We start from the raw sequence: 21,964 nt of genomic DNA on the forward strand, positions 1-21,964 counted from the left end.
CACATTGATGATGGTGATGATGATGATGATGATGGTCCCAAGGAGTGTTTCACCCAGTGGATCATAATGACAGGGCTTTCCAAGCGAAAGCCTCCTCAGAGAGCTGTAGCTTCCTACACAGCACTTTACACAAGCCTAAACAGTAATTTCATTTATATATGTCTTGTCAATTTAATCGGCACAGTTCATATCTGTTATATTTCTGTCTAAAGTTTCATGCCTTTGGTCAACATTAGAGTACGATTCTGTGCCCACCGGTCTCTCATGGAGGCAGGTTTCCTACCTGAATATCCCATGATAAACCTTGTAGGAGGAAATGGTATATGTGGTTTAAGAAGATTGGATTTTTTTTTTCAACAGTGCAGTCAAGTGGTTATTATACATACAGTATAACACTGACACTCTGTCCGCGGCACACACACACACACACACACACACACACACACACACACACACACATACACACACACACACACGTAATTCAAAGACATAAATGAGAATCCACAATCAAAGAGAGAAATTAATGGTATATGGTTTTGAATGAGGAGGTATTTATTTACTTGTCTCATGTATTCTCAATTAAACTCCAGTTTATCTCTCCAGACCAAATCCAACAGGGAACTCCCATCTGGGACCCATTAAAGTCTCCTTCTTTTGCCCCTCACTCTCTTTCATTCCCTCCTTCTTTGCATTTCTCCCTTCTCATACCCCTGCCTCCAGAAACCCTTTTTCTGTCTCGCCCCTCTCAACCCTCCTCTCCTTCTCCACGCCTCTGGTCTGCCTCTCCCTCCCTCCCTCTGCTCTCTCTCTCGCCTTCATCCTTTCTCTCTCTGTCTCGTCTCCGTGGACATCAAGATGAAGGACAGTGTTTGTGTGTGGTGTGTGTGTGTCCTCCTGGCCTTGACACCAGGATGGACACAGGCTCAAAGCCAGTCCACAAACTTCACCAGGTGAGTCCTAGAGAGTGTGTGTGAAACGGAGTGTGTGAAACGGTTTGTAGTCTCTCAAGGAATGTGCGTGTCAATGTGTTGTGTGTGTGTTTGTATATATAGGTGTTTGTGCATCAGTTTGTATTTATATGAGGATGGAGGCATGTAGGTACATGTGCATAACACAACATGCCCATGTACGTATGCATGCAATATCTGTAAGTTTGTGCATTTTGCCTCTCTGTTCTTCCTACTTTGCTCTCTGCTGTTGCAGTAGAAGCAGAAATAGCGAGCAGGCGGTCGGCTGGTGAGGGCTGGCCACTTGGGGAGATGTGGTTTGGGTCCCTCAGACAGAATGACCATGGTTCAGTAGCTGGCCTTTTTTATATTTACAACACCATTCAATAATCTGCTGTAGATGGTATCACTGGATGTCTATTCGACTTAGAATTTCAGAGGGCTATTTATGAAGGCTACTGTTTTACTATACCACATGTGATAGTGTTCCAGTTATACATTCTATGACATACAGATGTGTGTTGGCTGTTTAGCCTGGCAGGTTATAAGGAGGGACTATACCACCACCGCTTTCAGCAACACTGACCACAGAGCAATGGCCTGTGGAACAATACAGAACCAAACTATGTTTGTGTGTTGTGCAGAATGTATTGACTGCAGGACAACTTTGCATATATTCAAAATCACTGACGCTTTTTTCTGCTTCATGTTCCTCCAGTTAATAACCATTAAATGTTTATGTATAGCCAGAAGCTGGATTAATGAGCCTGAGGGCTTGCTGTAAAATTGTTGTGAGCATGACACCACTTTGATCAGTGTGTGTGTGTGTGAGTGTGTGTGTGTGTGTGTGTGTGTGTGTGTGTGTGTGTGTGTGTGTGTGTGTGTGTGTGTGTGTGCATGTGTGCATGTGTGTGTGTGATTCCTAAAGCACATTATATAACAGCATATGTGCGCTCACTGTTTTCCAGTGTTTTAAAGTGCCAGTATTGGTCTTTGCTCATATGCCAAAGTAAAGTATGAGTTGTGTCTGCCGACAATTTTCATGTGGCACTGCACGAGTATGTGTGTGTGTGTGTGTTTTAAATATGCAACGTATATATATATATATATATATATATATATATATATATATATATATATATATATATATATATATATTATCAGGGTTACTGCCCCAGATTGGGCCAACCTTTACAAAAACACTGCCTGTGAGAGTTCATGGGCCCTTCCCAGAATCAGGGAACAGAGCTGGACTGTGTCTGTGGTTTGTGTGTGTGCGTGCGTGCGTGCGTGCGTGCGTGTGTACTGGGGCTATGCTTCAGAATTTTAGTAGCTGCAGTAGTGTGTTACTAGGGTTAAGGGTTAGGGTTAGGGTTAGGGTTAGGGTTAGATTAACCCTAACCCTTAAACTCCTCAACTCCTTTTTTATTGTGTTGTGGATTTCTCAAGTTTATTTCCATGGAACTCTAGGAACAAGTGTCAAAAATCTCTCTCTCTCTCTCTCTCTCTCTCTCTCTCTCTCTCTCTCTCTCTCTCTCTCTCTCTCTCTCTCTCTCTCTCTCTCTCTCTCTCTCTCTCTCTCTCTCTCTCTCTCTCTCTCTCTAGGCCTGTCTTCCACTGTGGTGGCCACTTGGTGACTGACTCAGGCTTTGTGGCCAGTGAGGGCTTCCCCAGTTATTACAAACCCAACCGCAAGTGCACCTGGTACATCACTGTGAGTTCCCAATAGAAACACTACACCTCCAGCACACACATCCATTCAGTCACAATGCAATGCAAGCTTGTTATACTTCAACACAATCTGGACACTAAACAAAGGAAACACAACTCATTTACAGTAACAACAGTTGTCATTTTTCTTGTGGCTACTCACCCTTGATTGCCTTCATTCAGCTTATGAGATGGAGTATCCAATACCAATCTCAAACTGACTAATACTTTGACTGAACACTTACCCCTTGTCCCAATGGCATCTCCATCCCATGATACTCAGGTCCCTGATGGCCACGTGGTCATGCTCTCCTTCCGCATGTTTGATCTGGAGGCTGACCCCACCTGTCGCTATGACTACCTGGACGTCTATAACGGCCACTCATACACCGTGCAGAAGCTGGGCCGTTTCTGTGGTACGTTCCGCCCCGGTGCCCTCATCTCCACCTCCAACACTATGATGTTGGAGATGGGGTCTGACTCCAGCACCGGAGGACGGGGGTTTATCGCCTACTTCAATGGAGGGAAACCACACATTGACGGTGAGCTTTTACACTGCTGTTTCTGTGACTCACATTTCATGTAATTCCATTTCTTTGCCATTCCCTTTCACTCTCCCTAAACCCTTCAGCCCATGTTCACAAATGTATTGCCTATTTCTGTTTTGGCTCTCAATTGAATGACTTGTTTTACCTTCTCAGTCATGCATCCTCTCTCTATCCTCCCTCCTCTCCCCTCTCTTCCCAGAGGACCAGTTCTGTGGGGGGAGGCTAACCAAGGCACAGGGTTCAGTCAAGACACCCAACTGGCCCGTCTCAGATTACCCAGCAGGCATCAGCTGCTCCTGGCACATCTCTGTGGAGCCCAGCAATGTCAGGCCTGAACCATTCACATTGCAGCTCTCATCTCAAATGTATCTAGCATTTGAGTTGTTGAGCTTCAGATGTCAAGAAATGCATTCCATTAAATGGATGTATAACTTTCAAATGTTGTAGTGTAGGGAAGTGTTTTTCAAGCCTGATCATATGGACACACAATGGTGCACACTTTTGTCCCAGGCCAGCACTAACACACCTTGATTCAACTTAACCAGGGTGATCAGTTGATTAGTTGAATCAGGTGTGTTACTCCTGGGCTAGAGGGAAAATGCACATGCCTGTGGGTCTCCAGGACCAGAAAATAAATACTTGTTTAGCCTAAAACTTGATGCAGGTTTGTAAGTTAGTGGAGCAGACCTGTGCATGTGTGTGCGCGCCACCTGACTGCAATCCTGTGATGGCGTGTTCATGAAAGGCTTCATTGAAAGAGTAGGGCGTGTCAATGTGTGCAAGAGAGAGAGAGAGAGAGAGAGAGAGAGAGAGAGAGAGTGAGGGAGAGGGTAAAGTGAGAGAGAAGGTAAATGCTCCTCTTTATTCCAAAGGTCAGACCCACTTCCTCTCCCTCTATATTACAGTACAACCTGTATGAAAAACATGGATCAGCTTCTGACATACACATTATAATATACACTCACTGAGCACTTTATAGGAACACTATACTAATACCGGGTAGGGCCTCCCTTTGCTCTCAAAACAGCCTCAATTCTTCGTGGCGTTGATTCCACAAGATGTTGGAAACATTCCTTTGAGATTCTGGTCCATGATGTATGTTGCTGCCATGTCATCAACTGATGCTATGTTATCTTTGTGTTTATGTGTGTTCATGTCAACTCTTTTCCAGGTGATTGAGGTCAAGTTTGAGAAATTGGGTATTGAAGCAGACACGTACTGTCGCTATGACTATGTGGCATTTTTCAACGGGGGTGAGAGGGACGATTCGCGGCGTATTGGGAAGTACTGTGGAGACAGGGTACCGGAGTGAGTCCCTGTCCTCAGAAAACATTACTACTAAGTTACTACTATGTTACTACTACAACATTTCCTCCCTATAATCTCTGTCCCCTCCTTCTCTCCTCTCTCTCTGCTCTCCACCCGTCTATCTCTTCCCCTCCTCTTCTATTCTCCCATCCCTCCTCTATCTCCCTTGCATTTCCTCCCCCCTCCTCTCCCTCAGTACCATCGTGACCAATGGGAACGAGCTCCTGGTCCAGTTTGTGTCTGACCTCAGCGTGACCTCTGATGGCTTCATGGCCCACTACTCCAGCGTGCCCCGGGGGGCTCGGACGCCCTCCGCCGGGGGTGATACCATCCATGGTTCTCGGGTCGACTACACACCCAAGAAACTCGCCCCCAAGCTGGGTAAACCAGCCCGGCCCACCCTCAAGCCAGGCAACCGGACCAAGCCAACCCCTAAACCACCCACCAGACCAGGGGTGAGAATACCAGTGAAGCCTCCTCCACGCAAGCCTACAGCCAGACCTGCCGCAAGGCCCACACCCAAACCAGCTAAACCTGGGGCAAGGCCAACACCTAAATCTGGGGTTAAACCTAGTACCAAGGCTAAACCAACCCCTAAACCTAAAGCCAAGCCATCACCAAAACCAAGGACTAAACCAGTGAAACCAACCCCTAAGACCGGTTCTAAACCCATCTCTAAGCCTGGTGCCAAACCTACATCCAAACCGGGAACTAAATCAACACTTAAACCAGGGACTAAACCCAAAGTGACAACCAAGCCTGGGCAGAGCCGGACCAAGACAGTGACAAAGAAACCCGTCGTAATTAAGAAACGTATGTGTGTTGTATGTGTGTTATATGACAGCCGTTTTTTCTGGCATATGTTCCCAGGTGCTTATTTGCAAGGTGATTTTATTTGAGATAATTGTGTGTGTGTGTGTGTCTGTGTTTCACAGCCCTACCCCTAAACCCTCTGTGTAAACCAGCGTGTAAGAGGACAGGCACTCTCCAGTCCAATTTCTGCCCTAATGAATTTGGTGAGTGGCACCCTCTTTTTTTTTCTTTTTTTTTATATACCTCTCTATCATTATATACCTTTCTATCATTATATACCTCTCTATCATTATATACCTCTCTATCATTATATACCTCTCTATCAACTATACCTCTCTATCATTATATACCTCTCTATCAACTATACCTCTCTATCATTATATACCTTTCTATCATTATATACCTCTCTATCATTATATACCTCTCTATCATTATATACCTCTCTATCAACTATACCTCTCTATCATTATATACCTCTCTATCAACTATACCTCTCTATCATTATATACCTCTCTATCATTATATACCTCTCTATCATTATATACCTCTCTATCAACTATACCTCTCTATCATTATATACCTCTCTATCATTATATACCTCTCTATCAACTATACCTCTCTATCATTATATACCTCTCTATCAACTATACCTCTCTATCAACTATACCTCTCTATCAACTATACCTCTCTATCATTATATACCTCTCTATCAACTATACCTCTCTATCAACTATACCTCTCTATCATTCCACTAATTTCACTCAACTACCTCTTTACATAATTCTCTGTCTATTTCACTTTCTTTGGCACAGTGTGTAGTTCTCTTGGTTGTCATGGATACAGATCTCCCTAATGTGGAGATATTGGTGTGACCCAGGAAAATTCTATAGAAAGACTGTCCTATCATTTTAAGGGAGGACACCCTGTACACTTCAGAGAAGTGGACTCCAACCTACACGAGTCTCTGGACTCCACTGATGATCCCCTGGCATGGTGGCGCGACAACCAGGGTCGCTTTTCTTTGATGGCGAAACTTGCAAGAAAATAAATGTGTATTTGCACGAGCACAGCCTCTGAGAGAACTTTAAGACATCGGAGAACATTGTTACCCCTACGAATAGGCACAGAACTTAAAGGAAGAGGCCTAATAATAGACTGAAGAAAGTTCTTATAGTTCGACTATTTTGCTGTGAAATAGCAGGTGTTTATTTTTGCTCTTTTGTTCGCACAACTATTTGCAGACTACTAAAGGCTTAGCGTGTCTCTTGTGTTTGTAATTTTTCTATTTATCAAGCGGCAGCTGCCAGCCCTAAATGACACTTCCTCCAACACATCCTCTGCTCATCTCTTTCTCTCTCTCTCCCCCACCCTTTATTTCTCTCTTTCCTTCTCCTCCACCCCCTCTGCGTCTCTCTCTCTCTCAGTGATCTCGGGGAAGGTGACGTCATTGGTCCCTGGTTCCAGGGGCAGTGTAGATGTGACTGTGTCCCTCATTAAGGCCTATAAGACTGGTCGTCTAGCCATCTCCCAGTCAGGACCAGCCATGTCCATCAAACTGACCTCCACATGCAAGAAGTGCCCCGGTCTGCGCAAAGGTACAGTGTCACACACACACACACACACACACACACACACACACACACACACACACACACACACACACACACACACACACACACACACACAGAGTATGTAGCATACTACATTTGTTTGTATTACAACATAACTGATGCTTGTCTTATTTGTCTGGTTTACTACATGACCAAACATAGTATAGGATACTTTAATTAATCATTCATTAAGCCATTAAATTGAACATCACTTGAACATTATTCATCCTTTTTTCATTCAGGAATGAACTACGTGTTGATGGGCAAGGTGGATGGAGAGGGGCATGGTATTCTCAACCCCTCCAGCTTTGCTCTACTGTATAAGACCATCCATGCTAAAGCGCTGGCCAATCTCACACGCCAACCATGCTGACCTCACAGCCCAGTCCACCAACCACAGAGTGGGAAATCTGACTGTCCTCCTTCCAACCAACAACAGCACAACTGCAGTCAACATTATGAAAAATAAGAAATGCAAACAAATATTAAGTGAATCAATATCAGTGAGTATTATATTAGTAAGAACTAGCAATGATGGCTGCCAACAGGGTAGAGCCAAGAGGGGAAACACATATTGAAAATGTTTGAATGTTGTTATTGTTGTATCATTTCATCTTTTTATACACTCAGATATGCATATTTGTATTTGTATGTAAATTATGATAATGTTATTAAAGGATATGTATCACAAATGTCTGTGTCCTATGAATGGCAGTTCTTGTTTTGTTTTCTTACATTTAAAAACACAAACAAGCAGGCAGGTACAATACCAAGACAACACAGATACATCAGACTAAACTAAGTTACATTATCTTAAAAATCAAGTGTCCTTGGGTACAACTGTTTCCTCCAAGTATAGTAGATCAAGTCAAGTATAGATCTACTTTTCTCTTTCTGGGTTCTTAAAGTAAAAGCCAGGCTTTGCTATCATCTCAACTATACACTGTCATGTATTGTCATAAAGACAGTAGACCTACTGCCTACAAGTTTCTTCCAGATTCTGTTGATCATGACACTCATAAAATAGGCAGCTACATACACTCACCAAACACTTTATTAGGAACACTATACTAATATACAGCCTAAATTCTTTCTGGCATTGATTCCACAAGATGTTGGAAACATTCCTTTGAGATTCTGGTGAATTCCATGATGACATGATTGCATCACGCAATTCCTGCAGATTTTTCAGGTGCACTTTCAATCTGTGAATCTCCCATTCTACCACATCCCAAAGGTGTTCTATTGGATTCAGATACGGTGACTGGGAAGGCTACTGAAGAACACTGAACTCATTGTCATGTTCATGAAACCAGTTTGAGATGACTTTTGTTTTGTGACATGGTGCATTATCATGCTGGAAGTGTCCATTATATTCTAATGATTAGAAGATGGATGATGGGTAAATTGTGGCCATGAAGGGATGCACATGGTCAGCAACAATACTCAAATAGGCTGTGGCATTCAAGCGATGATTGATTGGTATTAACAGGCCCAAAGTGTGCCAAGAAAACATTCCCCACAACATTACACCACCTCCACCATGAGAAGGTGTACAGGTGTTCCTAATAAAGTCCTCGTTGTGGTACAGTGTAGCTACAATAATTCAGTGGCCACGACAAGATTAGAAGAAATGGCTCAGATATAAATTGGGTTATGTTGCCATCTGGTGGGGTATACTCTGTAGTGCATTCTCTTTATTTCTCTCTCTCTCTCTTTCTCTTTCTCTCGCTCTCTCTCTCTCAGTGACTCACTCACCACACAAGAGAAAGAGACAGCATGGGGGAGGGGAGGGGGGATTATACAAAGGGAGCTTGGAGAGTTGCCAAAATGAAAAGAGAGATGGGTGTAGTACATCTTTTTCCCTCTCTCGTCTCATCATACCTAATCACTTACCCCTGAGCAGCATCTATTTCTGTCCCTCCTCTACCGCTCTTCTTTGTCCAGCCATCTCAAATTACAGTTGCACACGAAAAGGAATATAGAGAGGGCAGACAGAGACCGGAATGGAAAAAAGTAGTGTGGGGGTTAAACAACACAGTGTGTGAGTGTGTGTGTGTGTGTTTGTGTGTGTGTGTACACAGCCATGTAATGACCAGCTGCTACTGCTCTACCACACAGCGCTGACAAAGCATAAAACACACACAAATATACATGCACACACGACGCACTGTACCTGCAAATCTGTTGTTGGTCTGGGCGCATTTGTAAACATTTGAATAATTAAAAACTGACTCAAAAAACTGACTATGCTACCTCAACACGCTCCTTTAAAACACACACAACAGCATTTATATGGAGGAATACTGAACACAAAGTACACACTGATGATCTGACTACTTTTTATTTATTGAATTCAATTTATTAGATGAATTAATCTTTACTTTATTTCAATATAAAGGCTACGTCACACAGAAATGCGAAAAAGTGGAAGGAATTTTTTTTAAATGTATGCTTCTCAATTCAGATTAGGATGTAGTAAATGTGGTATCTGCTCTTCATTATTAAAATATACCTACTTATGTATATTAATCAGAATTAATTTCATGAGTAAAATGGACTGTAGGTAAAGTAGTCTGTAGTCTAATACACAGACTAGCATTCACATTGGCGCTGCTTTTTAGATGATATTCAAGTCCTTAACATTGCAGAAATGGTACAGTACGGTAATGTTATGGCAAACCTAACCTTACAGGAACGTCATGTGGAGAAAGAGCTTGGTACAGTAGAGGACCATTGTAGCATGTTCACCAACACCTGCAGCATGGATGGCCCATCAAAAGCTCCCTCTCTCACAAGCTTGTGCAATTCAGTGCATTGAGACACGCAGTGCAAGTAAACACACAGATATACAGTAGGTGCAACACACAGAGCACAGTACTTTAGACTCATTCAAAGCCTCTGGCTCTCCAGCAAAGCACAATTCTGATGTTACAGGATATCAACAATAACAACAACAAGGAAATTATCTATGTATGACATTTACTGCAAGTGACTGGACTAGTCCATTGCCGTTGTGCTAATAAACTCAGAGTGTGGGATAATGTAGAACTGTCACTCTCAAGGTTCAAGTTTGTAAAATTTGGAATTTCAGTAGCAGCCATGTTGACACATTACGTTCCAGATGTTGTAGCTGAACATTTGGTTTTAACATGGAGGACAGTTGGTCAAACTTTGTCTCTCTATGGCTCTGATAGCTCTGATGACAGACGTGATTAGTTCAGACTTTACACATTGAAACAACGCCACAACCAGTCAGTGGCACAAGTGTGCCAGTCAGTGGCACAATTCACTTTCTTTTCTGTTAAAATGCCATCATAATTCTTCAAAAGAAGACAGAACAATAAAACATATAACCGTCAGGTACTTCAAGGAAAAAGAGACCGGAGATGTGAGGACCTCAGTATGATTATGATGATTATGATGGCTAAAGCTAAGAATTCTAAAAGAACAGTGATGAAAGCCTGCTAATGTTCTAATTATGGATACAAATTCATGCAAATATTTGATTGTAGGTTGGACAAATAAACCACTGGTCTTTCTGGTTAGCTCAAAGGTCAGCAACTTCCTCAAAGTAACCTGATTGGCTGAGTGCAAATCTAACCAGGATGTTCCTGGTGGTGTCATCATACTCTCTGTATTGCTTTCATTCAACAATCATACTCAAATCATCTAATATGACTTCATACAATGTATCTACACTATGGCTTTAGTTTTATAGAGATATTCTAGTGGAAAGGACATGTACTGTAAGAGCTCCATCACTGACAGTTTTAGGCCCTTGTTTCATCAAAAGAAAGTATAGAGTGTAAAGTGCAATGAGCTTACACTACAGTACATGCATTGATTGTATAAAGTAGACCATTTACATGTATCGAAATAAAATCAGTCGTCTATCAGAATATATTAAATCAATATCATCAGAATCAGATACATGTTAGGTCTACCCTGTAAATATGCTGTACAAATATACTGTACTTTAAAGATAAAAAAATCTTTACACAAACATGGCTCCATAAACTGTAATGAAGTAGAGCCTCCTGAAAGTGCATCAGTGTAAGAGACTGAGGTCTTTTTGCTATTTCTGTTGTGTCGACTAAGCTACCCCACTTCCTGTTGCAAGTGTGCATGTGAGAGAGAGGAAATTATACTGTGTGTGAAAGAGAGTGAGAGCGAGGTATGGAGAAAGATATGAAGACAGTAAAAAAGAGGTACAATATGAAGGGAGATTAAGACAGTGTACTGTGTGTGTGTGCGTGTGTGTGTGTGAGAGAGAGAGAGAGAGAGAGAGAGAGAGAGAGAGAGAATGAGAGAGACAGAGAGAGGGAGGGAGGCAGAGGCAGAGGCAGAGGCAGAGGCAGAGGCATGGAATGGGAGATAAAGAGAGGCAGAGGGGGGGTTAAAGGGACACACAGTAAGAGACTCAACGACAGCACAGCTGCACCATTTCTCAAATGTCACAGTGACATTTAGAGAGCATTATTCACAGGTCATTATCTGGATCATAGGTCTCCCAGAGTAACCTATCAACACATTCCCACTGCCCTCTACCTTCTAACCCCCCAGGGAAGGGATTATCACCATGTCATAGAACAGACTGTAAATGATGGATCCCCTGGGGCCTGGGTAGAATGAATCAGCAATGTCCACTAAACCAAACAGCACCCCTATGGTAGAAAACCAAATCCTTTCATAATTGAGTGTTCCCAGTTGACCCTTGCTTGAGAGGGGGAAAATGTCTCAAAATGACTTTGAAATTAAAAACAAAACCATCTGGGTATTATTTGGGTTAGGTGAGAGCTAACCCCTCGACACACAATATGCATTTTCAGATCATCAAATAAATTCAGTCAATCAATCTACTAGCCTAAGTCTGCAAAGAGTCTGTTGAAGCACTCTATGCTATTCTACATCAATGACACTTCAGGTGCTTCTTCTGGAGGTACTCCTTCTCCAGCTTCTCTCTCTCAGGGCCATAGATCTGGTTGGCACACCAGGAGAACCAAATGATAATGGAGGCGATAGAGGCCTGCAGCAGGAGCATTACCCCATAGGTGGAGACCATGGTGGGGCCGGGGAGGCGCGGGGGGTTGGCTGGAGGCAGCACAAGGGCCGGGTGCAGGAGGATGGCCCTCACCTCCGCCTTGATCATGTGCAGCTCGTCCAGGATGGACAGGAATGTACAACAGTGGAACCACTGGTGACTGTGGCCCCAGATGTCGAAGCTCCCTGGATAGAGCCGCTCAGGGATCTTGCTGATGTTGAAGAGCGCCGACATCACCAGCCAGAAGCAGTGGCGGGAGAAGAAAGTGGCCATGGAGGCGGAGGAGGCGAAGGAGGAGGAGGCGGAGGGGTAAGGGGAGGCGTGGAGGAGGCGGTAGAAGATGGGTGTGGAGGCCACGAGGAAGGGCAGGAGGAAGACAAAGGTGCGGATGACATAGCGGTAGGTCTTCCAGCGCTGGCGTGTGTTACAGCAGGCCAGGACACATATGATGGCCACCATGCATGAGCTGGGGATGTAGATGATCTCAAAGAACACACTGAACTCTGGGATAGTGGAGGATGAGGATGATAAGGATGAGAATGATGTGGCATTATGCCCCCCAACCCCCATCTCCAGTATCCCCGCCCTGGGGTGGATGTAGTAGTAGTAGGCCAGTGAGGAGCCCACAGTATAGGCACTGATCGTGCCGTAATCAACAAAAAAACACACCTCCCTTATGACCAGAGACATTGAGTTGAGCAGATGGGCCATACTGCTGGCTATGAGCAGACAAAACACCCCAATAAAGTAGTTCCACAGCGGGTAGAAGAAGGGATCATCGGCCGGCGGTGCGCCCTCCCAGCCAAACGGCTCTAGGAAGTAGAAGGCAAAAATGAAGACGGGCAGGAAGTGGGTCCAGAAGTTGCCAGTCTCATTGGTGGGCCGGAATGCCGACCACAGGCATTGCCAAAGATTGTAATTTGGGAAGCGGTAGCCAGACAGGATAAAGCTCTCCGTGACACGGGGCGGGACATCTGTGTGCCGCAGGAGGGGCAGCGACTGGCCACAATCCAAGAACATGACTGGACAGGATGGAGGGTGGTCTAACTGTTGATTTGTTGGCAGAATTAGACCTCTCTTGAGGGAGATGAAGATACTGAAGGTTTTCCGTCCTGTAGTGCCCTTAGTGCAGTGGCTGTTTTTTTTTTGTTTATTGCTTTGCTGATAAATTCTATTTATGGAACTGTGCGTGATCTTCAGTAGGCTAATCAGTAACAGACAGACTATTGTTTATTGACAGGTTGGTCTTGGGCTTCTCTTCTCCCTAAAATGACCGTGTCAGTACTGTTCTCATTCCAAAGAAATCCCTTCTAAAAACCTTTGATCTCAACAGTAGCCCTTAATCCATCACATAACGCAGGTTTCATAAACTGTAATCCGAAGAGTACCAACAATGTAAAGTGACATTTATGATCATTACATTCCCAGAGTCAGCAGAGCTTGGCAGTTGACCTCAGGCAGTCCAACAGGTTAACATTAACAATAGGTTCATATTTCATCTGTGTTGCCTGCATGATCCCTGCACATTCATGTAGCCCACTATTGCTATTATTCTATGGCAAAAGGGTAAACTAATAGGACGTTAGAAGAGACAAAATAAGGCCACTTCTCCACATCCAGGGACGTCTTCAAGGTTCAATACATCCAACGCCAATTGTTTTCTGTCAAACGCAACCCAGAGGTCCTAGAGATGTCATCCACGTCAAGCTCACTCCGTAAGTAGGTCATGTGGGCCATGCTGGTGCACGGGGCTATCTGAGGGACCACGAGCTATTGAGCATTGGATTATTCATGGTCCTTTAGTCCAGAATACACGTCCCAGTTTCATGAATAAATTCGCCTTTCTTTGAGATCTTAAAATGAATGCCCTTGAGAATATGTAGAAAAAGGGTGGTAACTGTCCGGTAAAAAAAACAAGGTCACATTCAAAGGTAGAACAACAGCCTACAAATTATAAACCAGACAACAAATGTGCGGTCATATGTGATATATGCTGTCCGCGCGAAGACGACACTACTGGTCGAGCGTTATTCCTGAAGTCGTCTGCCTCTCTGTCCTTAGAAGCCGGCCGGCTTTTCCATTCCGTGCTCTGAATGCAGCGTGCCTGCTGGTCTCTACTTGAAAGGTTGTAATAAATTCACTTGGTCAGGTGACTTAACTGGTATCACCCTGACTGCGGATTTCTCCTTTTCGTTTCACTCTTCATCGTCTTTAGCAGCGTATAATGGAGATAGAGCTAAAGGGGAAATAGCTACAGGGGGACTGATAGAGTAGCGACATGCGTAGACTAGTTAGCGGTACTAAAAGGCTACCTTCCCCCTCCGTTAGTCAGACTGTCCTGTTGAAATGATTCTCTCCCTGGTAGCGAAGTCTCTCTCTCTCTCTCTCTCTCTCTCTCTCTCTCTCTCTCTCTCTCTCTCTCTCTCTCTCCGCCTCTATTATTCTATTCTATTCTAATATTCTACGAAATGATTTTTAAAGGCTGTAGCACCATGACCATATTCGGTTTGTTTGCTTGTGTTGTAAAACTAATTGTAAACTAAAATGTAAAAGTAACTGATGGCCATAATGTAATGCAAAAACCCATTCTAATGGAACCATATGGACAGCTGGAGAACTGTGAGGGACTAAGCAAACTGACCTTGAATCAGTTGAAGGTCCACTAAGGCCATACTTGATTTACAAAGACATAGTTTAGGATAGCTAACTGATCTGGAATCTGCTGACTATTGCTTGACAGGGCATAGGTTTAAGATTCAAGATTCAAGATTCAAGATTCTTTATTTGTCACGTGCATACAAGTATACAGTGAAATGCAAAAGTGACAGTGCCACAGAGTAGTGCAACAATACAATAAGTTTTAAAATACAATAAAATAAAAATAGAAGTACTAAAAAATATACAGTATGGACAGTATAAACAGTATAAACAATATGAACAGTATAAGCAGTAAGCATATAAGTAAGCAATATAAATAGCAGATGGATGATTATGTGTGTGCATATGTGTTAAGATGACAGTGCATGTGTGAGTGACTTGAGGGGGGCACTGGTGGGGTCATCGTTGACGATTCTGATGGCGTGGGGGAAGAAACTCAGCCGTAGCCTCTCTGTTCTTGCTGCATGACAGCGGAGGCATTTTCCTGACCGCAGCGGCTGGAACAGTCCATGTTTCGGGTGGTGAGGGTCCTTCATAATCCTGTAGGCTCTGGTCCTACACCTCCTGGTGTACAGGACATGGAGAGGGGGGGTTGGAGCTCCCATGGTTTTTTCTGCCAGGCGTACCACCCTTTGCAGAGCTCGCCTGTCCTGGGCCGTGCTGTTACCGTACCAGACGGTGATGTTGCCAGCCAGGATGCTCTCCACAGCTCCAGAGTAGAAGGACTGAAGGATCCTCCGGGAGACTCTGAATTTCCTCAGCTGCCTGAGGTGGAACAGGCGCTGCCTTGCCTTTCCCACCAGTGAACTGATGTGGGTAGTCCAGGTCAGGTCTTCTGAGATGTGGACTCCCAGGTATTTAAAACTGCTCACCCTGTCCACAGCAGTCCCACCGATGTCCAGCGGTGTGTAGGCCCTTAGTTTTTGTGCTCTCCCGAAGTCCACAATCAGCTCTTTTGTCTTGGGACATTCAGGATGAGGCTGTTCTCCTGACACCAGAGTGACAGGTCCGCCACCTCGTCCAGGTAGCCTTTCTCATTGTTATCTGAGATCAGCCCCACCACGACCGTGTCGTCCGCAAACTTGATGATGGAGTTTTCGCTGGACTTAGCCACACAGTTTTATTACTTTTCTGGTTGCATGCAGAATGTACTTAAGGGTGTAGTTTGCTTGTGAACTCACAGTAGACTGCTATCTTAAGGGGGGTTAATGTATGGGGCTTAAAGCTTTCATTTACATAAATAATGATGAGTTTTTAACAAATGTAAGGTATTTCATATACTTTATAATACAACTGCTGTCATTTGCGTTTGCGGGGCAGATTGCGGGCAGCCTGCTTCCTTTCCTTGCGGGACATCTTAGGAGGGTACTCAGGGGGCTGGTTGTCTGGCTGTGCCTGTGGAGGTGGAGGTTCAGGGTATGCCATCAAGGGGCGCTGAGAGAAGCTAGCTACAGACTTATACATGAGATGGAAGATGAATGCATTGGAATACCTGAAAGAGAGACAGAGAGACAGAGAGAGAGAGAGAGCAGGGGAAGGAGAGGGACATAGATAGTGATTAGATATGGTTATTTAACTTTTCCAAAGTGACCAATACATTGATAACAGTAACAGTAGACATAAGACATAAGACATATGGAGACTGGAGAGAGAAATAAAGTAATATGTTCATTTAGTGAGAGAGAGAGAGAGAGAGAGAGAGAGAGAGAGAGAGAGAGAGAGAAAGAAGAGATAAAGGACAGCAGAAGGAGAAAGACTAAGACTGAAGTTTCTCACCAGGGCTGCATGTTGTCTCCCCCGGTGATGCGCAGCGGGCAATGGAAGGGGTTGATATGTGGAGGGGAGAGGGCGCCCCCTGTGGCCTGGCTCATCACCTGCTGGCTGCACTCGCAGCTCAGCTCGCTGACCTCGCAGAAGTAGGCTGGAACCCTCAGAGACTGAAGACGAGAGGGAACTGTCAGTCACAGGGGCTATCCCAGTAGTTGAATGACTGATGTGCGTCAGCAGATATGGAGTGGTTGGAATTAAAATGTGTGTGTGTGTGTGTGTGTGTGTGTGTGTTTTACCTGTAGCCTTGGGAGAGTGCTAAGCCAGGACTCATTAAGCGGAATTGCAGGTCTGAAGCCTGGGGATGGATACACACACACACACACACACACACACACACACACACACACACACACAAACACATACATTCACATTCCATCAGTTGCTGTCCTCCTTTCCCCTCACACACTTGTTTTACAGTGCTGGGTGACTCAATGCAGGGTGAGGAGTACATCCGCCTCTCAGGGAGATCATAATGTTCTTGTTAAGAAACAAAGGCTTGGGGAGGGGAAAGACAGCTTCCTTCCTTGTATTCAACATCAGACAATACCCTTAACAATGCTGGAGGTCTACTGCAGACATGTATACACACACACACACACACACACACACACACACACACACACACACACACAAAACAAAAGTTCACTTGTATATACATACACACAGTCACACCAACATACACATATACATATCCCTCCCCATCTTGCACTCACCAATGACCAGGTCTGGCTTGGGCCCCTGGAGCATGTGATAGGCCCTGCGGTAACCTTTGACTCGGATGCTCCTCTTGTCAGCCCTTTCATCTGTGGTAAAGCTGGGGTTAACCAGAGTCACACACCCACCCTGGAGGAACCAGAGGACATGGGAGAACATCGGTCAGTGAACCCCAAACCATCGTCAGTATGAGTATAATTGTCAGAAACAGTGGGTGGGTGACATGAAGGGATACAAGAAATCGTACTCACCTTCTTCTGCAAAAAGAGCAGTTTCTCGTCACTCGTAGGGGGAAGCCCCTCCCCTATGAACACTAGTTCAAAGGTCATGTGTGGGAGGAGCATAGATAATTCCTATTAGGGGGAGACAGTTAAAGAGAAGGCAGATGAGACGGTTTGGAGTTCTAACGGTCCTCAAGCTGATAACAGCTGAAACAGGAGTGGTGGTAGTTATCTCATTGTTTACGTCCTGCAGAGGGCTGCTGGGAGTAGATTGAGAGGCCCCACAGCAAAATGCAGCAGATGAAAGTTTAAACAGACAAGATACACACACATAGATACAAACACAGTCACAGCCACACAGATACACACACACACACACACACACACACACACACACACACACACACACACACACACACACACACACACACACATACACACACACACACACACACACACACACACACATACCAGAGGAGGCTGGTGGAGGTAGAGAACGGGCTTATTGTAATGCATAGAATGGAATGAAGAATAATATCGAATGTTGTTTGATATCATTCCTTATTCTGTTCCATGCATTACAATGAGCTCCGATTTCTGCTTCCGCCAGGCTCCCCTGAGACACACACACACACACACACACACACACACACACACACACACACAGAATGAGTAATTGGAGAGGAAGAGCTGAAATTATGAGAGCAGTAAACAGATTTGAAAACCACAGGCCATGCACTCTTACCCAGAACACCATGAGAGAGTGGAACTCCCTATAGGAATCAATGATATGGATCTTTAGAGACTGCTTCTTTAGGATGTTCAGTTCTGGAACTGAGAAGGAGAAATATACAGTCTTATCCAGTTTGCATTGCTCTTAAAACTCTCCCTCTCTCACTCTTTATTTTTCTTAATCTCTTTCTCTCTCTGACACACAAACACACACACACACACACACGCACACACGCATGCACACACACACACACACACACACACACACACACACACACACACACACACACACACACTCACAGTGTTGGGGCACCAGCGTGGTGATGATGTAGTAGATGGAGAGAGGGGAGCTGAGTAGAGGAGCCACAAGAGAGGACAGACTGAGACCTCTCCACTCACAGTACTGACGCCATGACACTGAGGAGAGAGATGTCACAGGGAAATGGTGTGAATTCTGTCTACACATTATGAAAGCATGACTGACACAACATTGATGTGATGTTACTGCAGTGGTTTCTTCTTTCACCTAGTGGTTTGGTGAGACTGGGTGATGCATGAGGTGCTGGGCTACAGAGTAAGATGTCTGCCTCCTTTTTCAGGGGTCCATAGGGCTCACTGTGACCTGTATGACCATGGATAGTATTACTATTAGTATACTTTAATACTAATTCATTACTATACAGTAGTCACACAGTCATATCACTACTTATCATACACATAAAAATTGTTAACAAAGTATTGTTGAATCATAGAGAAACAGGACCATACCAACCTGCGAGCCAGAGGGAGTACGGATCTCTGGACTGTTCCACTCCAGGGTGTAGCCCATATCGAGGGGAGCGCACTAGCAGGCTCCAATGGACCCAATAGCCACTGTCAAGTTTATTCTGGTTCAGGAAGTACTCCAAGTCAAAGTCATCAACTGTCACCTCTGAACCAAGATAAGGTAGAGGCAAAACCATATACACAGAGTGTCAAAAAATCAAGTACAAAATGAAAGTAAGCATGATATAAGTTGACATCACATGGACCATGGAGAAAGTTAAAGAAGCTTAAGTGAAGCTGCTGTTCATCATTGCGCCTCCTACTGTACCTTCAGTGTAGGTGAATGGCAGGTCAGCCAGCTGTGCCTCATGGCTCATGTAGTTGGCCAGTTTGTCACACCAGTGTTCATGACTGGCATCCTCTGGGCAGCGGATTCTGTCAGACTGGGAACATTGGTCTGAGCAGTACAGGACAGCCTTGCACTTGGAGCTGTGGGCCAAGGGAAAGAAAGAGAGAAAGAGAGAGACAGACAGACATAGATAAACACACAGACAAGGGAAGGGTAGGCAGGATAGGGAGACAGGGGAAGCAGAAGGAAAAATAGAGACATTGAAAGACAGGCCAACAGAAGGATGACACAGAAAAGAATCAAAGAGAAAAGGGAGAGAGGCAGGGACAAAGAATGCATTGAAACGAAAAGAGGTTGTGAAAATGGTTGAGAGCGTCTGACAAGATACTGTTAGTGGAGATCCTGATAATGAACACTTCTGCTAAAAGAGAACCACTTCATCAGAAACAATACCAAGTTCCTGTACCATAAAACGTTGCATAAGTATAGAATGACAATGAAAGCCTAGTTGTCGGTGTGTTTCTGCCTTTGCTAGCCCCATTGTGGTTTTCCTATTTGGCAATACGACAAAAAGAGTTGGCGAAAGCAGAATCAGCCGTTGCAACTAGGCTACGATGACTGTGAAACTAGAGAAGAAAAAGTGCATGTAAGGATTTAGAGTGAAAGGAAATCTACTATTCTTAACCAAATGATCCCGCTGGTGGAAAAACACCCTTACCATCTGTCTCAGCAGGCCTCAGTAGTGCTGAGCTCAGCTAATCTTAAGCCTATTTAGCACAGCACTTTTAAGAGAGGTGTCACAGTTGGTGGTGCAGCTTTCTTTTGTATTGTTAGACACTCACAGAAAACAGTGAAGTAGGCAGGATTGTGCACCCCCCCCCCCCCCCCCCCACACACACACACACACACACACACATAACTCTGTCTCACTGTCAATGTCACTGAAAATGTCAAATTGTAGATTTTCTACTGGGGAAGGCGAAGACGAGAATAATCTTGTTTCCGTTTCTTTCTTTTTTGTGTTTTTATGTGTTTTATACATAATATATCACATGTCTCTCTCTCTCTCTCTCCTCGCCTTACCATGGTTTCAGCTGACTGGTGAAGGAGTGTTTCTTACACACATGACAGTAGTGCGTGGGGGGCCAGCGCATGCTAAAGGAGACCTCAGCTTCTCCATTCTCCTGCTCCACCGCTGTGGGCCCCCAGTCGCCCAGGGCCTGGGGCCAAAGAAACACCTTTAGGATGGACAGGGCCTTGCTACTCCTGCTCAGCAACCTGGGATAAGAGAGAGAGAGAATAAGGCACATTGAATTTAATTTAATTTAATTTAATTGAGACACACAGATAGGAGAGAGAGAGGTAGAGAGGTAGAGAGAGAGAGAGAAAGAGAGAGAGAGAGAGAGAGAGAGAGAGAGAGAGAGAGAGAGAGAGAGAGAGAGAGAGAGAGAGATGTGATATGTGATATATTATGTAAAACCAGGATTACTCACCTGTGAAGTTTCCTGTCGTTGACCCGGAGTGTGTGAGGTCGCCGTGGCAAACCTCCGCTCATGGGGGCTTCCATGCAGCGTCGCAGCAGTCCCACCATTCTCTGGATGGTGCCCACTGCCCCTTCCCCATCTCCCCCCGCCACCTCCCCCCCACCCAGCGAGCTGGACCAGCCACGGGAGAGAACGTCAAAGCCCAGGGGTAGACCAGTGGAGTCAGTCACCATCAGAACACTCTCCCCCTCACTACTCACTGAGAGAGAGAGAGAGAGAGAGAGAGAGAGAGAGAGAGAGAGAGAGAGAGAGAGAGAGATTAACTCTTTGCATCAAAGTGTGGTAGGCTGCCTACATTATGTCATAGCACTCACTAAGCTCTGACGGGTCCACCCCAGCCTGCTTCAGCCTTGAACTGGCGGCAGGGGGAGGTGCAGTGCAGTCCAGCAGGTGCAGTATCCAGTAAGCTGAACGGTCCATGGGATAACGGGGAAATCCGTACCCCCAAAATTCACCGTCAACAGCCTTATCCCGACCGCGCCCGTTACGCGTGGTTTGGAAACACCGATACCACTGTGCCATGGCTTCTGAGAACTCAATCAACGGGTCACGGTAACCAGACACAAGCTCCATGTTCTGAGAAAGAGCGACAGAAGAAGCTGAGAGGAGGGGGACATGTCGTTTTACAAACATGTCGTTTTACAACCCCCAGGCATTATTGATGTTGAATTGATTTATAACAGCTTGGGCGCGATAGTGCAGCAAGCAACAATTTTATTAAGGCTTATAAAACATTATTTGGTTTACCTTGGAATGATGTTATTTTGTCTGGAAATGTAGAATAGGTTTCTTAGGTTGGAAAATGTCTATTACTGCAGGCCGAATTTCGAGTGTAAATAAACATGCGATGATCCAAGAAAATGTTATTTTCTGAAAACGATAGCGTCATCTTTACTCTGAAGATTCCACATGGAACCCCATTGAAGATCCTTCAAGTTTGAAAATGATTCATTCATTTTTTTTATTTTATGGCATTTGAATGTAAACCCCTCCCCCAAAATATAAGTAACTGATTAACAAACCATCTAACTATGTTTTGAAAACAGGCTATCTATACAGGCTATCTATAATTGTGTCAATCATTGTGCCTATGCTGTATATCTGAATCAATATTTTCACTTGGTGTGCTGTTCCTTCAATTACCGCTAGATGGTAATGTTGTTCGGCATTT

At 44.6% G+C, this 21,964-nt stretch overlaps 2 protein-coding genes across 2 annotated transcripts; one reads left to right on the forward strand and one right to left on the reverse strand.

The window, feature by feature from the left end:
* Positions 1–855: 855 nt before the first annotated feature.
* On the forward strand, positions 856–7,611 carry pcolceb (procollagen C-endopeptidase enhancer b; the record flags this gene model as incomplete). Its single annotated transcript, XM_083664856.1, has 9 exons — positions 856–950; positions 2,553–2,661; positions 2,941–3,199; positions 3,405–3,529; positions 4,377–4,513; positions 4,710–5,326; positions 5,449–5,529; positions 6,751–6,921; positions 7,179–7,611. 9 exons carry the CDS (start codon positions 856–858, stop codon positions 7,307–7,309), a joined length of 1,725 nt encoding a protein of 574 aa, XP_083520982.1. The 3' UTR covers positions 7,310–7,611.
* Positions 7,612–11,848: 4,237 nt separating this feature from the next.
* On the reverse strand, positions 11,849–13,518 carry paqr9 (progestin and adipoQ receptor family member 9; the record flags this gene model as incomplete). Its single annotated transcript, XM_083666237.1, has 1 exon — positions 11,849–13,518. Exon 1 carries the CDS (start codon positions 12,998–13,000, stop codon positions 11,849–11,851), a length of 1,152 nt encoding a protein of 383 aa, XP_083522363.1. The 5' UTR covers positions 13,001–13,518.
* Positions 13,519–21,964: the final 8,446 nt, after the last annotated feature.

This window comes from Argentina silus, assembly GCF_951799395.1.
Source record: "Argentina silus genome assembly, chromosome: 1".
Lineage (NCBI taxonomy): Eukaryota > Metazoa > Chordata > Actinopteri > Argentiniformes > Argentinidae > Argentina > Argentina silus.